The 16,038-nt window shown below is 50.1% G+C and overlaps 1 protein-coding gene across 2 annotated transcripts in view; it reads right to left on the reverse strand.

Moving 5' to 3' along the window:
• LOC107080062 (uncharacterized) overlaps positions 1-16,038 on the reverse strand; it is an 83,749-nt gene that overhangs the window by 17,696 nt on the left and 50,015 nt on the right. For both annotated transcript variants that reach the window (XM_015368651.2, XM_015368653.2), the window contains exons 2-3: positions 10,339-10,430; positions 5,334-5,489 (exon numbers count right to left, since the gene is read on the reverse strand). In XM_015368651.2, the coding sequence (XP_015224137.2) occupies positions 5,334-5,489; positions 10,339-10,430 (248 nt within the window). The remainder of the gene's footprint in view (positions 1-5,333; positions 5,490-10,338; positions 10,431-16,038) is intronic.

Below are 16,038 nucleotides of genomic sequence, written 5' to 3' on the forward strand. Positions count from 1 at the left end.
ATGGGGTCCCCAGTCTCCTCTCTGCCTCTCCAGGTGCTCTGAAGCTGCATGTTTCAAGCCTTCCCAGCCTGCTTTGCACATCATGTTGGCGTTGCAGTGGGAGTCTCAGTACTTGCATACGTGTTCTCATGAAGGCTGGCAGCCAATGAGAAGGCAGCCTCTGGCTGGGAGAACTCAGAGTCTCAGGCCCTTTAATGAAAACTGCCTCGGCTGTGCCTCTGCTCTTGCCTGGATGTCAAAGGGGAACAGCCGCGTACAATTCAATTAGACCATTGGCAGACACCGTGTTTTGCTAAACTTGCACACCTCATAATTTAATTTTTCCGTTCATTTTGCTGAGAGCCCCACAAAGCCGCAACAGTGAAAACACGTCTGTATTGACCTCCATCTCTTTCCCATCTGTGGGCGCAGGAGAGTTCATTGGTTGGTGCGCAGTAGGCCAGGTCTGGGCCTCAGGGGGGCTAAAAGGGGCTGTCTGTGACAGCCCTAGGCCTGCGCCCCATCATGGAGCAGAGAGAGCTGCATGGATCCAGCAGGACACAGCTGTGGGCAGTGCTCTGTTAGAAGAGATTCTGCTCCTCCTTTCTCTCCCTTCACGCCAGACGGCCTATCAGGCTGACCAAACACTCCGCAGAACACCTCTTTTTCTTGCACAGTTTGCTGGGGCAATGCAGGAAAGCCAAATGCTACAAAATCCCTCTTACTGTCACCCCAACACCGTGGCCTCCACAAACCTCCTTGGCTGTTTGCTGCAATGACAGGACCCCGTAATCTGAAGAGGGTGGCGACTTATGAACTGCACCTTGAATGGGATGACCTTTTCAAAGGTCAGCTGGTTAACCTTGGCTTTTGACCCAGGACGATGCCAGTAAGTGATCTGTATTCTTCCCCCACCACAAGGACAACAGGAGTGATTGCCCTGCGTGATGTGCACCAGCGCTCTCTCCTAGCCAGAGCAACACGAGAGGATAATCACGCAGAGTAACCGTCTGCCTGATCCAGTCTAGCTCGAGCGGATCCGATCCAGCAGCAATCTGCCTAGAGGAAGGTCTAAACTTTTGTCCAGAAGCTCTTCCCAGTACAAGTGTGAGGAGCACCAACAGACCCTCATCTCCCAGGCACTTTCTTCTCCGCCTGTCTGATCAGAGCAGGAAACAAGACCAGTTAGAGGGTAAGAGCTCTCTGCATGTGGCCCAAGCAGCCCACGCTCCTAATGACTCTCATTACTGTCTCGCTGTCAGGGCTGTGTTAAAGATGCCTTCTCTTCCACTGTATCACACGCTGCTCCCCGCTGGGACAGCTAATATCACTGACATGACAAGAGCCAAGCGTGAGGACTCTGCTTGGCTCATGACCATTGGGCTGCTCCTGCAGCTGAGCCTAACAACTCCATGGCCAGCAGTGGTCACAGGGACTGCAGCCCAGGTTAAGATAAGATCACTTTATTGGCCATATACAATTTCTTGCATTAGGAATTTGTCTTTTCACATACCCCAGCTTGCTCTCCATGAGACACACAGACAGGGAGAGAAGCTGGGGGTCAGAGCACAGAGTCAGCCATTTATACAAGACCCCTGGAGCAGCTGGGGTTCAGGGCCTTGCTCAGGGGCCCAACGGAGTAGGATTCCTCTGCCGGACACAGGATACGAACCGACAACCTTCCAGCCACAGGGGCAGATCCTGAGCCACAGAGCCACCGTACTGCCCCATACTGGGTCATACTGCGCCATCAGTGTACAACTGATGAACTCCGACAGAACAACTTTCTGTTGATCCTCCCACAAACACTTTCCTTTCAGGTTATGCAGAGTTGGTAGAGGTATATTTTGGATTATTTCGCACAGTTAGATACATATCACCTGCTTTGCCCTTCAGGGAAGCAGAGCTCAACATGGGAACACAGCAACCATCATGTTTGTCACACAAAGTTGACAGCTGCACGTCAAATTCAAACAAACCACAGGGAGGATCTCTGCCACACCGACTGGGGGGACTCAGAGGTTTATTTTTAAAAAAGGCGCATTTAAGCAAGGTGCCGGTTCACAGTTAAATAGAAAAAAAATCAGCAGGAGAATGCTATTGTTACTATAAAGCATAAAGGTATCATTCCTATTGTCTACAGCTCAGAATCAGGCTCATCTAAGAGTGCAAATCAAATTGTTCTGTATTTTTTATTTTAAGAGAAATGGCAAGGGGACTGAAATGATTGATATACCCACTGCAAACTAATATCATTGCATTTTGTGCACAATCTATGATTCTATCTTGGCTATGCAGTATATTAAATTTATATTTCTTTATGTTCGTAATGTTTCTTTCAACATCTTTTCAGGACATGTTTAGAAATGAGCTTTTAAATGAGTAGACATGCCAATATGGGCCAAACACAACCCACAGGTATTTATAGACGCACTCTAGGCTCTCCTACGGTACCAGGAGTATCCAAAGTAAAATGCTACCTCATATGGGCAAAGAAAGGAGACAGCAGCATTTATTCTACTGGTAATGGTGGTGGTGGGGAGAGCAGGTGTGTAAGAGAGAAATTAGAGACACATACACACTAGAATTTCTGTCCCCGGAGAAAATTCTGGTTTTTGCAAGGAATGGGAGAAAAAAAAACGCCGAAGAGCAGCTTTCTCAAACCGAAGCATTCTGGGGCAGTAGCTGCACAAGACCTCAACTGAGCTGACCGCAGGGGTCAAAGGTGAGTGCTGCAGAGAGGCCGTGCCGTCATCATGAACTCACCAGCGGGCTGAGCTCTACATGCTTTGCACAGTCTCCCGGTTATGCTGGGGATTTCTGCAACAGACGCATCTCAGGTGATAAATCGACACAGCTCGAGCCAGCCGGTGGTGTCGGCTGGCAGTTTGTTTTTATGACTCTGGCTCGAGCTATTTAAAATCTCCCCAGCTCCCTCCGATGCCATGAAGGGAAATCGCTCCCGGCAGGCTGAGCCTGTTTATAGGTTTCCAACCCCCCCCCAAATAAACATTACAGAGTTGTATGTTTCTGTGCTCAGAACGGATGGCCTCGTTATTATTGTTTGTCAGCATCGAGTTTTACAGACAGAGAAGGGACAAAAAGAAGAAAAATTCTGCTGGACTAGAATGTCTCCCTCATCCTCCTTTGTTGGCACCCGAGACGGTGTTTATGATCAAATGGGTTTTCCCAATGGAAAGCAGCAGGAAGAGGCTGGCTGTGCCTGTATTAATTGGACGCCGTCTTGCAAAACGACCCGCCAGCCGCAGTCCTGTGGGCGATAGAAGGATCCCATTAAGGACACTGTGGACCGGCGCGGAGGGGATAATGATAGGCTCATCAGAGGGCAGGAGGCCCGGCCCGGTCTCCGGCTGCCACGCTGCCTGCTGTCGTCTCACAGGGCCTCTCTGGGAGCCGTGGCGGAAACTCAATTTGTGCTTCTGACTCGCACTCGCTACCCCAAGCTGAGAGATGAAACTCCATTTCTCCAGCATCCCGTGACACTTCAACAGCAAAGACACTGGCTGCTGCTTCTTTCTCCCCTGCGGTTTATCAACTCCCTTCCTCCTCTGTACCCCTTAAGACAGAGCAAGGGGGCTCAAGCAGGGCGGAGACTCACCCATCCGCTGGTCAGCTGGACCTTGCACTGGACCTGGTACTGCACCTGACTCGGACTGGGAGCTCGCTGCCTCCATGGCCAGTCTGTAGCAGCGAGGTGGCCCTCCTGCACAGCCCCACAGGTGTGGGTCCCAGGAACACAGGACCAGGTGTGTCCCTGAGAAACCTGGCTATCTGAAGATGGCAGAACGTGTGTGTGACACTGCGTCTGTCATGTCTGTCTGAAAGCCAGGTGAGCATCACCAAGGACCGTCCTGGGCCACTGAGGAGACTGGCATTCTCCCACACAGCTCTTCCAGACACCCCGCCTGCAGCAAGGGGTGGGGAGCCCAGGCCAACACACTCTCTCCCGAGCGGCCTTCTTTGCAGGGCCTGACAGAGCTGCTCACTGTTGCTCTGTCACTCCTCCAGCAATCACATTGACGGGACGTGGCCCTTTGTTTTTCAGTCCCATTCAGCAGTAACAAGAAGGCACACTGCTTTGAGCTGATGAAAGCATTAAAATGTACATTCATATGTGACAGTGTATTTTATATGCATATAAAATCTAAAGTGAGCACTCAGACAAGCAGGCCATAATGGTGGAAACGCTGAGCATTTTCGGCCAAATACTTGAGAGTGAATTGAAAAGGATTTGTTTGCTTGAAACACCTTTGGTGAGAGATTCTGAGACAGTTTTACAACGTTGTTGTGGGAAAGACCTTGAGAAACAATTTTTCGGAGAGATTGCTGGTAACCGATGGCCTCCTTAAGCAAGCAGGAGCTCTCAGAAATGAGGAAACTGTAAAATTTATTTTATGAATTGTATATAAATGTGTGAGCCTGTGTGTGTGGGGGGGTGGGGTTGGGGGAGGAGGTCCCACCCTCCTACTGCTGTAAAGGAAACAAGGGAGTCAGAAAGGTCTCTGTTGTGCAATTACTGCCAAAACTGAAGCAGCTGGCTACTGGCCCACTCGCACTACATCACTACCGCACCCTGCTCTCTGCACGCCTCACGAGAGGAAACCAGCAGCGCAGCTGCACGCACAAAACACAGGCTTCCGTTTTAATTGATTACAGTCCTCCTTTTTGCATGCTGATCTAAACAAATCTGCAAATTGGCAGAAACAAACTCTGGGGGAAAATGAACAGCCCAGCCAGACAGGCCCGCTGCCTCCCCGGCCCCACGCTCGCAGGTCTCGCGGCGGAGAGCAGCGTGACGTGCAGGGAGTTCCCCCGTGCCCCGCTCTGGAACAGCTCCACCGAGTAAATAATTCAGCTCAATCAATCATAGCACCGTCTTTGAAGCTTTGGAGATGAAAGCGCCGAGCTCACCGCGGGACAGCGAGAGCTGGTGTCGGATTTTGCACGTGTGCGCTCAGCGCTGGCCTGGGAGCGAACTGCACCCCACACCCAACAAAATGACAATAACTCACCCCCCCATATGAATGACGGGTTTAGATGCTCAGTTTTGGCACCTTTCTGTTTCCTTGTTTCCTTGTTTCCTTTACTGTAGCAGGAGGATGGGACCGTTGCTGTGATTCCTGCTTGCACACCCCCACTGGTTGCACTCAGAACCAACCCTGCACTGTGAGGGGTGGGGGGTGGGGCCAGGCACCTAGTCGGCATGGCCAGGGCCCTCTCTGACAGCCCGATCAGCGAGACGGCCAATCGTGGACTTCAACCCGCCCTCGCTGGGCCGCTGAGGCACTTTCTATTAGGACCAGCGGGAATGGATTGCAACTTCCTGTACTCACCTGATTCGGCAAGGAGAGGGGGCCCCCAGCCCAGGCCCTGGGGCCACGCATGCTGAAGGGCACCAGGGTCACCACCGGGACTCCCGCTGCCTGCCTGGGCTTCGGCTGACACCTCTCCACTGACGCCTGGCCACCCTCGCCTTTCGCACAGGAATCCTGGGAATACAAACTGGAACATCAGAAACTGAGGGAGGAGTAGGACTCTCCTTCACCTCTGGGTCCTCTGAGACACCACCACCAAACAAGAGGATCTGGATCTTTCCCATGTCCCTTCCACGCCTGCAGGTCCCGAAAATCCTCGGCCGCTCCACAGAAGAATTCCGAAATCATCCCTGCTCATGTGCGGGGGAAGAGGCATCAGACAGATTTAAAGTCTCAGATTCATTTTCTACAGTGAACATACAACAATCGGTCCCAAAGTGCAATTACTTACTTTAATAAAAGTTTGCTGCGGTGTGCACTGTAAGTCCCTGTCGTGCTGCAAATGTACTCTGTCCAACTTTTAGCAGGGCTCTTCAAGATCTTTACATGACAAGAGCACAGCTTGCTCAAGGATTGTGGCACAACAGCAATTACAGTAGATTCGCCATGTAAAGATAACAATCAACAGCTGTTCTAAAAGAACACAGCACTCAAGGAGCAAAGTATCTCTACACCCTGCAGCAGATGCCCGCTGTGCACGGCGCAGCAGTGTACCAGCATGAAGAGAGCTTACTAAATATTCTAGGAGAGAGCTGGCGGGTACAAGCGACAGGTGTAGGCCCGCTTTAGGTAGAGCAATCTCAGATAACAAGGGCAAAGCAGGATACTGGAGGTACTCCAGCTACTGAATACCAGGACTATAAGCAGGCACGTTTCTGAATGTGGTTTGCCTGTTCATGCTGGTGAGGTATAAGGTGGTGGTGAGGACAAGCAAGGTCTGCCAACCACACAGGGGGGATACGCACCAGTTAGACTGCTTCATTTCCAGTCAGCCTATGCTAGGACCTGCATGATCCTTAAGTTAAATTAGAGGTGGAAGTCCGTCTGCGGACACGCACATCATGGCCTGTGTGAGGATTATCCTCAAGGTGTTTTCATGTCTCAGTATCTTGTGGCAATGTGCACCTTTGTGAAAGTGCACAAAGCAAACAACTTCTAAATGTTTGCATTCACTGTTGGGGGGGGGGGGTTGTCTTTGTAACAGCTGTTGTGTGTGTGTGCAAAAACTTCATGCCTGCAAGCAGGGCTGAACTGCGCAATATGGCGTGTGGCACTCTGTCTCTGCGTGTTCAACCTGCGTTCTGACGCCTCAAAGACCCGAGAATCGCCTACACACAGAGCTCCTCTTACTTAGCTTTCCAAACATCGTACAAAGTTCAGTACAGAGCGCTGCTGGCACTCATAGCCATCTGCTTTACACTCACTGATGAAGAACCGAGGCTTGCTGGAAACATTCAGAAAGGGTAGGATTTGCACAATGCTATCAGTCAACAAATTGGAGGAAATGCAGAATCTCATTAACAAATCTTGCTGTGGGAGAGATTAGAGAGCATGTTTACAAGCATCTCCTATGCTTGACAACAGGATCAGTTTAGATTGCTCTGGCCTTCCCAGGACATCACTCTGTCACAGGTTAGGACCTAAATCTGTTACATTTTTAAGTGGCCAAAGTTAGACAAAAAGATATATTTCTGTTTATTTGTCAATATTGGGGCTACATTTGAAGTGGTTGTCAAAGCAGTAGCCTTCCACCGTGCTGGATGCTTTACTCTTTTCCTGTGGCTTTACTGTGCTTACATTTACCCCTGTGCGTTACTGTGACGTCACTGCTTCACTCCGCTGCGGGCTTACAGAAGAGCCGCGGTCGATTCTTGTCCGACCAGACCTGTCCTGTCAGCCCGTGTGGGTGTGAGCTGGTGCGAACCGAAGGGGTGGGCACTCATCCTTATTAATAATAATAATTGCTTACACTTCTACAGCACTTTTCTGGACACTCCACTCAAAGCGCTTTACAGGTAATGGGGATCCCCTCCACCACCACCAGTGTGCAGCCCCACCTGGACGATGCGCCAGATGGAAATTTGGCCAGGACGGCGGGGTTACACCCCTACCCTTTATGAGGAATGCCCTGTAATTTTTAATGACCACAGAGAGTCAGGACCTTGGTTTTACATCTCATTCGAAAGGACGGCTCCTGTTTACAATATAATGTCCCAGTCACTGTAGTCACGGTGATCGCCCCCTACTGGTCCCTCTAATACCTCTTCCAGCAGCAGCCTTAGTTTTTCTCAGGAGTCTCCCCTCCACGTACTGGCCAGGCTCACATGTGCTGAGCTTCATTGGGTTGTCTATTGTGAATTGCAGGATGATATGGGTACCGGCATGAATTAGTCATCTATTCTTCAAAAATAGGCTCCAAAACATCAGCTCCACAGGATACACCTTTCATAGCACAACAAGACAAACAGGATCCGAGCCTGAATAACAAACGGTGCTGCTGCATGTTGAGAGCATGGTTTCCACCTGCTAACAGGGTGAGTATACATTATAGACCCGGCCATGAGCCATGCATGATATCATACACAGCAGGTAATGCCTGATGTGCAATAATCCTCAAATCTCTTTAGACCTCTCAGTGGGATTAGAATGTAGAAACAGTAAAAAAAATAACAGATTTTAATCAAGATCTGATGGATGGATTAAAAAAATATAATTTTAATATTGATCCACATTGAAAATGCATGAGGTAAGTCTAATGGTAGAGGTTTAAGCCTTAAATCAATAGCTCATGATATACATACATGATGATATTTATACATTAAACAGTGAGCAGATAGGTTTGTTGGTTGTTTGAGCAGTAGTTGTTCCTTAGGATAACAAAGCACTGAGCTCAAGTCATGCAAATTCATAAAAAATGCAGAATTCTCAGTGTGGTTCTCAGCTGAATTAAAATTGCCAAAAGAGTCTGTATAAAAGGCCACTCAAAAAGACATGATTTTGATTAATGCAAGAACAGAGGCAGCAACGACCATGCCCCTCTTGTGTAATGAAGATCGTTGGGCTGCTATCAGTATGATTGAAGGCAGCCTCTCAGTGCGATAGGTTGCCAGGAGTATGAGTTATTTTTCCCTCGCAGTTGACAGACTGGTCCACAGAAACCAGGAAACAGCTCTGCGAGGGACAGGCCATGTCTTGGAAGACAGATGTTCACCACACTGGCCCAGGACCTTCACATCTGTCTGATCCATCTGCGTTATCGTTCTCAGACTGGAGAAGCTACAGCTTGAGAAACTGCAAGAAGAAATAACACATCCGACTCTAGTTCACTATGTGCATGACAACGATCTGCGAGCTCGGAGGCTGCTCAGGGGAAACATGTCATCGCAGGGAGATGAAATCGCTGTCTGCTGTGGGCCAGAGGACGTGGGGTGGCAGCAGAGTGACTGCTGGAGTGTTTTATTTCCTGACGAGGCTGTTGGGCCCTTGTGAGACCTGATGGAAGACAAGGTGTGTGGAGACACCTTCATGAGCCTTAGGTTGACTGTTGAAGACAAACTGCTGGAGTGGTGGAGGTGTGGTGATGTGCAGAGGAGTCTCCTTTAACACCAGGTCACCTTCGGTTCAGACTGACCATAAACCTACTGCTGAGGAAGAAAGAGCTTGAGGAAACAGCTCTTCCATTCCTGCAAGCCTGGCTGGAAGTGAACATTTTCCAGAACGGATGATGCAAGACCACCCAGGCAGGATTACAACAGGACAACCTCAGGAAAACACTGTCAGGGTCTCACTGTGGCAACAGAGCAGCTGTGGGACCAAATTACTACAGACTTCAACAGGAGACGTCACGACAGGCCGCCCCTGACCAGCTGGCATGTTCCTCTTCGTGCTTTACTATGATGGTACGTTTCCTATACCTACAGCGATTCTTTGAACTGCATTTGTGCTCACATATTCTGGGATTTAGTTTGATTTCCATGTTTCAAATATTTGATTAAATCCGTTTAAACCTGGGGGTGGCGTTTCTTTTGTGCTTTGGTGTCCCACAAATTCTCAAAATGAAACTATCAGGATTTTATCATCCGAAAATTAGCAGGGAATTTGCCTCACTTTGTGTGACTGGATGGAAACGTAATTGATTGGGTTTGGTGTCGAGCTAATTGATGATCCAGCTGCTGGGAGAGACTCCCTAAAGCTCAGGAATTGTGTGTGAGCTGGTGAGCTGCGATTAGCGTATGAAGTATGTTTGGAGTTATTTACAAATGACATTCAGCATGTCACATCAATTCATAACCCGCTGTATGAGTGCGTTAGCAGGAAATCACGAGCAACCACCCTGGCACTCTGCAACGCACACTCTACTCTGCACGTTTCGGTTTGCAGAGCGGCTGCTGACTTCTCTCAAGGAGAAGCACAAAACCACACAACCTCTTCTGTTTTGGTTTCACGTGCCAGAACGCTGCCAAGAGCAGGCACAGCATCTGACACCTGAGCACTTCATAACGCGCCCAGAAGGGCTCTTTCTCACCTGAATCTTTTTGTCGGGCTTGGGTCTCTTGCAGGCAGGGTTTGGTGGCTGGTTATGCACAGAAGGGTCAGAGACGAGGGCAGCCCAAGGTGACCGTTTTGCTTGTTCTTAGAGGAGCTCTTGGAATCCAAAGGGCAGACTCTGCGTAGCAGGATGGCTCAGCTGCCTCCTGCGACTCATTAATCAAGGCCTCGCTGCTCCCGCCAGCTCTCGTTATTCATTAGAATAACATTTTCTCTGCGCTTTATTGGTGATGCATCATTATAATAAGGGGGTAAAAGAACGCAGGCGGAGAGGAGTGAGAGAGGCTTGCTTAATGAGAGGCGTATGGCGCGCGGCCCGTGCTCGGGACCGGAGGCCGAGACGGCCGTACCTGCCTGCCGCCGTGACGTCTTCGAGCGGCTGTCAGGAAATAAATGTCGAGGGCCGGCCGCCCCGAGCGCGGAGCTGCCAGTCCGTCCCTGCGGCCGCCGGAGACGCAGCCCTAATCGCACTCACCGCGGAGCGCCGGCTGCAGCTCCCCGAGGCCAGGCCGGGCCGCGAGACGCCTCCCGCTGTCCTCTTCGCGCCGCAGGCCCTCCGCTCGCGACCTGCAGGGATCACAACCAGAGCAACAGCCAAACAAAACAAAGGGCGACGCGCGAGAGTCTCCGAGGCAGGCAGGGGAGTGCTCGTGCGCCGTCTGCAGCCGGGAATCTCGCCTGGCTCAGACAGGGCTCAGTGCTGAACCTCTCTGCAACATCTGAGAGCACAGACACGCTTGGGCACCCCCCCCCTCCCCTGCACTTGCACAACTCCTCCTGAGAGAAGACAACCAGTCTCATTGATGTTACAACTGAACTGCCTCCAGGCACTGTCTGCAGTTATGCAAGCAATCCGCTGTGCTTCGTTTCCTTAGAGGGTAGCTTGGGTAAGGCTCTTTTACTACAGACGTAGACTGGCATACAGTACATTTACAGTACACTTTCGTGTTCATGGGCATCAATAGGAACTGCTCAATGTGCAATATGAAGCTGTTAGCAAATGTTCAAGTGCCAAAACAAAACAGAAAAACAATTGTAAGTTGTTTCCCAAGTGTGCTTTCTAAACGCACTAATTATCCAAATTGAATCAAGGTGTCAAGACCTTGCTAATTCCAGCCAGGGAGGAGATTTGAAGCTAGGCAGAGCTCAGCAGCGCAGCAGTGGGCGCTGACTCAAGGACAGGGCTCAGGTCTCTGGGCCGCTGCACCTCCACAGCTCCGCGGGTGAGCAGGTGGAAGCAGGAGGGCCTCCTCTGAGCACATCTGGGCAACATCTGGCGAGCAGCTCGAGAGCGAGTCCCGCGCTCCGCTGCCGCCACAGCGCCCACAGCGATCCCGCTGGCACTGCCACAGTCCCGGCGAGATGCACCAGCAGGCTCAGGGCACGTGCCAGGTCGGACTGATGATGAATCAAGAACGAAAATCAGGCCATTTGCACGAGATTTCCAAATCAAAAGGTGCCACAAAACATACAACATCAGAAACCCAACGCAGTAATTCACTTACACTTGTAAAATGCTTCTTCTTGCCTCAAGCATCAACTTCTGTGAAGCCAGGGAACAAAAGTGTACTAAGAGATCATCACTTCAGCAGCGATCATACGACTTCCTAATGAGCTGAATCAACATTTAGCCTGAAAGATCAAGCCTCCCATTGTAGAAATAACAATACCATGTGTTCGTACATTCTCACTGATTTGCAGCTCTGAGATGTAATTTAATTTCATAAGCAAGTAAAACAGGAGAGATTCCTTTGAAGTCGAGCTTTTGTAATGAATGATCAAAGCCAAAGCGCGATTTGCTTGGGAAACATGACAGCGTGGTATAGCCCAGCACAGAGATGACTGCACCCCAAAGTGGTCTGGAAAGAATCCTGGCTTTAAAAAGATGGTTTTCTCAACATTCACTTGGCACTGGTAAACTGAACTAGTGTAATGACATATTGCACTACTGCCATCTGCCTCATTTTGCCACCTGATTAAACAGTAGCCGACTTACAGAGTAAAATGGCACTAGGTAGAACTGCTAGCATGTGTGGTTAGTTCTGTTTTCAGAGACGTAAAGGAGAGAAATTAATCGGGAGGTTGGTGGGGGGTTTGGAGGTTGGGGTAGTAGCACAGACGTGCAGGATGTCAGCTCGTTTTTAATATTGCTTTTCATTTCTGATGCCAGATTACAATTCAGCGTGTGGGCGTGTTGGCTTCAATCAAGGGCAGATAGCACAAAGGAAAGTGTTTGTGAAAGCTCGGAGGCTGAAGCATGCAGCACACAAAGGCTTCTTAATGAATGAGCTTTTTTATCATGAACCCAACTCTAGGAATCAGACACAACTAAAAAACATGGAGCCGTGTTTCACTTAAAAGATATTGAAGAGCAGGACAAGATTGTATCTGCCATGTGTTCGACGCCGGTGGGGAAGCAGACCTCAAAACTTTATTACAAAATGGATTGCAGAGGGAAGAGGGGAGTTGCACAGATCAGCTCCGCTCAGCCTCCCAGCTAGCTGTACGGAAATACTGACCCCTACAGACCTATACAGATCAATACTGACCCCTACCAGCACTCTCTGTTCCCTGACTCTCCTCCTGGCATCGTTATTAAAACGTCAAGGCCTGTTTGCTGTAAGTGCTCTGGGAACTGCTCCTGAGATGCTTGTCACAGAGTGTCCACTGTGAAAGTACCCACATTCTGATCATGGTGCCAGCGCAGCCCTCTCGTAACGTCCGCTGCCTTCATGGCGCATGACAAGCGGAGCACAGCGTGGCAAGGCCAAAAATTCAGTCGCGCAAGCATGTCAAACATAACGCTGTGTTTAACAGTGCGGCCTAGAAGTGCGTAAATAAAAGCATTTGGAAGTACGCCACGTTATAACTGGAGAGTGGGGATCTTGCAGAACTGCTGACTAGAATGTTTATTTCGGAAGCGGAGCAACGCTTTCCTTTTTGAGAGTGGAGAGAAAAACAAAAGGTAAAATTTAAAGCCGCAAAAAGTACCACTGGATCAAAGTTTAATGCATTTTAGAAAACCAGCATCACCCGTAAAGGGAGCAGTTAAACATCACAGCCCTGTTCATGTGAAACGGTCACTAGTGTCGGTGACCGTCTGTCAGGCTGCAGGCGTTTAGCTCTAACTCCTTCGGGTCCATAAATGTGTCTGTAACACTTTACAAGCATGGCCCGTAATTGATGTCTCTTTACTTATGAGCCAGCACAGGATCTGGCAGTAGTCTGTGTTCGTGCCTCCAAACCACAGCGTTTGATTTTTCACAGTAAGGGAGAAGGGTAATCAATGACATCAGGCACAAGAACACTGCCTTTAGTTTTCTGGCTTTGACATGCCCTCAGAAGACCTCCGGCTCAATTAAAACACAAAACTGCCAGGCTCCGTTTATCAGCTCGGGACACTGGGCTGTACCATTTCTGGCAGCTGTTTCGTCGGTATGAAACGGAACCAGATTTTCTATTAATAAAAAAGTCTGTGAATTAAGAAAAAGAGTCCACATAAAACACATGGCACATGAGTGAAAAAAGGACCATCATCTGTGGGGCTGATCAGCAGGACTTCACCCACAGCAGTGAAGCAAATGTACAAACATGATTTACATTAACTGCTGATGGATTATTCATTCCTCACACCTGAATCATCAGGAGGCCCAACGGATGACACACTGAGGTGACGGCTTTTGTAGGTTACAATATATATTGCAATTTCTCTCAAATGAAAAAAACAAGCTAACAGAAAAATAAAATAATTCAGATCATGTCAGGAAATAGGACAGAACAATGTCGATGTCCTGTTATAACACCAGAGCCTGTATGAGACAACATGCATCTGATATTTTACACCGGTCTGCTCCTATACAATAACAGCATCAAGCTGACAGGTGAAACATGCTCTGTGTTAGTAGCTGGAGCCAGCTCACCTGTCAGGTCTGCATTAGTGAATGTTTTCAGATTGTAAAGCCATCTTTGAGTCATGTGGACATTTCAGAGAACTAGTACTTCAGTGCGTGTACGCAGTACCTTTCACCCCAAAGCACTCTAAAGCATTTGACCCACTGAGGGGGCAAAGGAAGGGACCCACTTCACTAACCACTGAAGAGCTGCCCCCTGCACATCGGAGGAGGAGAGAGAAGCTTCTGCACGGTGGAATAAGGGGGAACTTGAGGGAGGGCCAGATTGCTCAGACCCATAGTGGAGTTTAGCCAGGAGAACAGAGCCGGGAAATCTGAGTGACCCAGGCTGTCAGGACCCCGGTTTATCATCTCATCCCGAGTCCAAGATCCACTTCCAGGTCCGGGCCAGGCAGCGTGGTTTCTCCCAGGCTGCCCCTTTAAGAAACTCCTGAGAGAGAGCGCCCGTGGCTCCGCGGACGTTTTTTATTGATGTGCCTCATTTCCCTCGAACCCCGCCTCCTCTGGCTCGGCGCGGGGCGCTGCCAGAAACCCCAGACCGTGCCGGAAATGAGAAGCGCGGCAGCAGCAGATGATCGGGGCGGGGGATCCGCCGGGCCCTTCGCCCCCGGCTTGGCAGGCAGGCAGGCCCGAGAACTCCCTAACCCTCCCCTGCCAGCCCGCCAGCCCGACGTGCACCGGCCCATCTGTTCTCCGGCAGCCCGCTCCACGCCGCCCACACCGGGGACAGCTCCCCCCAGGACTGTTCATGAGCAGCCCCGCCGTCGCGGACCGGCCCAACCACGCCAGGCAGAAAATCCTGCGTCACTGCCGTGCTGCACACACGCCGCTCTGAAACCACCTCTGGAAAAAGATCGGCAGACTTCAAATCGCCCTTTAAAACCATTTCTCAATCTCTTTGTTGCAGAACACAACCAGAACTGGAGCACTGACAAAGAAATGTCCTTGAACGCACCTCCTCCAATTCTTCCTGTGCCGCAACAGGGATTCGGTGAAGCAAGAGCCAAGACAATCCTGTAATAAGTTGCTTGTACACTTTGCAGGCTGTGTTCTTCAAAGCACTGCCTAAGAGGATAGTCCGTTGTCTAACGTGATAAAGCACGCAGCCCATACTCCACGTGTGTACATCTCATTGGTGCTGTTTCTCTGCTTATTGCATTAACAGTAATGCACAAAAAACTGCAACTGCAGGCAGCACAGGCCTGGGTATCTCAGTAGCTGCTGTACAGGATGCCCCTGTCTGCGAATGGCCCCTGAAATTGTTACAAACTTCTGCTGTTGTTTTGTAATGTGTTAATACTCCCAGAACAGCAGGTCCAGCTTTGATGAATTATATAGTAAATGCAGCTCCTCTGTGACAATAACAAGGTGGCCTCACCATACCTACACAGAATTTTAAACAGCAGGTTAATCCAGGGAGCACAGTTGAGAACACACTCATCCACAGGCAACATCACAAGGCCGAGCATCTGCCTCTCACTGCCGTCTTGTACGCGGACGAAGAACCCAGAGGAAGAAGGAGGATCGACAGCAAATGTCAGACTTCAAGAACGGCAAGGGCAAAAGCAAGTCCTTATTGCCAGGGAAAATGTAAAGACTCCTGAAAGACAGAGTCCTCGATCACAATATTGGCTCATTGATGTGCACATATGCTCCAGAGGAAACTTCGCCACCTACTGGTCGACCAACTTACAGCAGCAGCCAGGTTTTTCGTAGGACTGATCCTAGTACTGCATAAGTCAGGCGTACTGCTAGCACACATCCTACTGATCTTAGTACTATTCCAGTGCTGATGGGGCCCAGCCCTGAGGGCTTCTGAGATGTGCGAAAGCAGGCTGCAGGGTGTTATCGCTGCCATCGAAGCTCCACTGCAACCTCTGTCGACCACATGCTTGGTTACAGTTCTACAGGGTTGGGTACTCTTTTTTTGTGTCGTGGTTGCAAAAGCGCAAGGAGAAGCAGCTCAGGGATGAACCGAGAAACGGGCGCAGGGGTGTCAGACCTGCTGCCGTGCTCAGCGGGCTGGGGTGCGACTGACTGCACTGAGCTGCTGGGCTGCACCTGCGAGAAAGTGGCGCGGGCCGGCCTGCCATCTGTTGGGTCGGGATGCTAGCGGCGTGGCGGGACGGAGAGAGGGGAGAGAGGAGAGGGGGACGCAGGCCTGGGTTTTTCAGACATGCCCGCGTGACCATGCCGTGCATGATGGAACTGAAGGCACGACAGACGGGTGGGCTTGAGGAAGGACATTTCTAAACGGGAATCCT

This window comes from Lepisosteus oculatus, chromosome 20 (assembly GCF_040954835.1).
Source record: "Lepisosteus oculatus isolate fLepOcu1 chromosome 20, fLepOcu1.hap2, whole genome shotgun sequence".
NCBI lineage: Eukaryota > Metazoa > Chordata > Actinopteri > Semionotiformes > Lepisosteidae > Lepisosteus > Lepisosteus oculatus.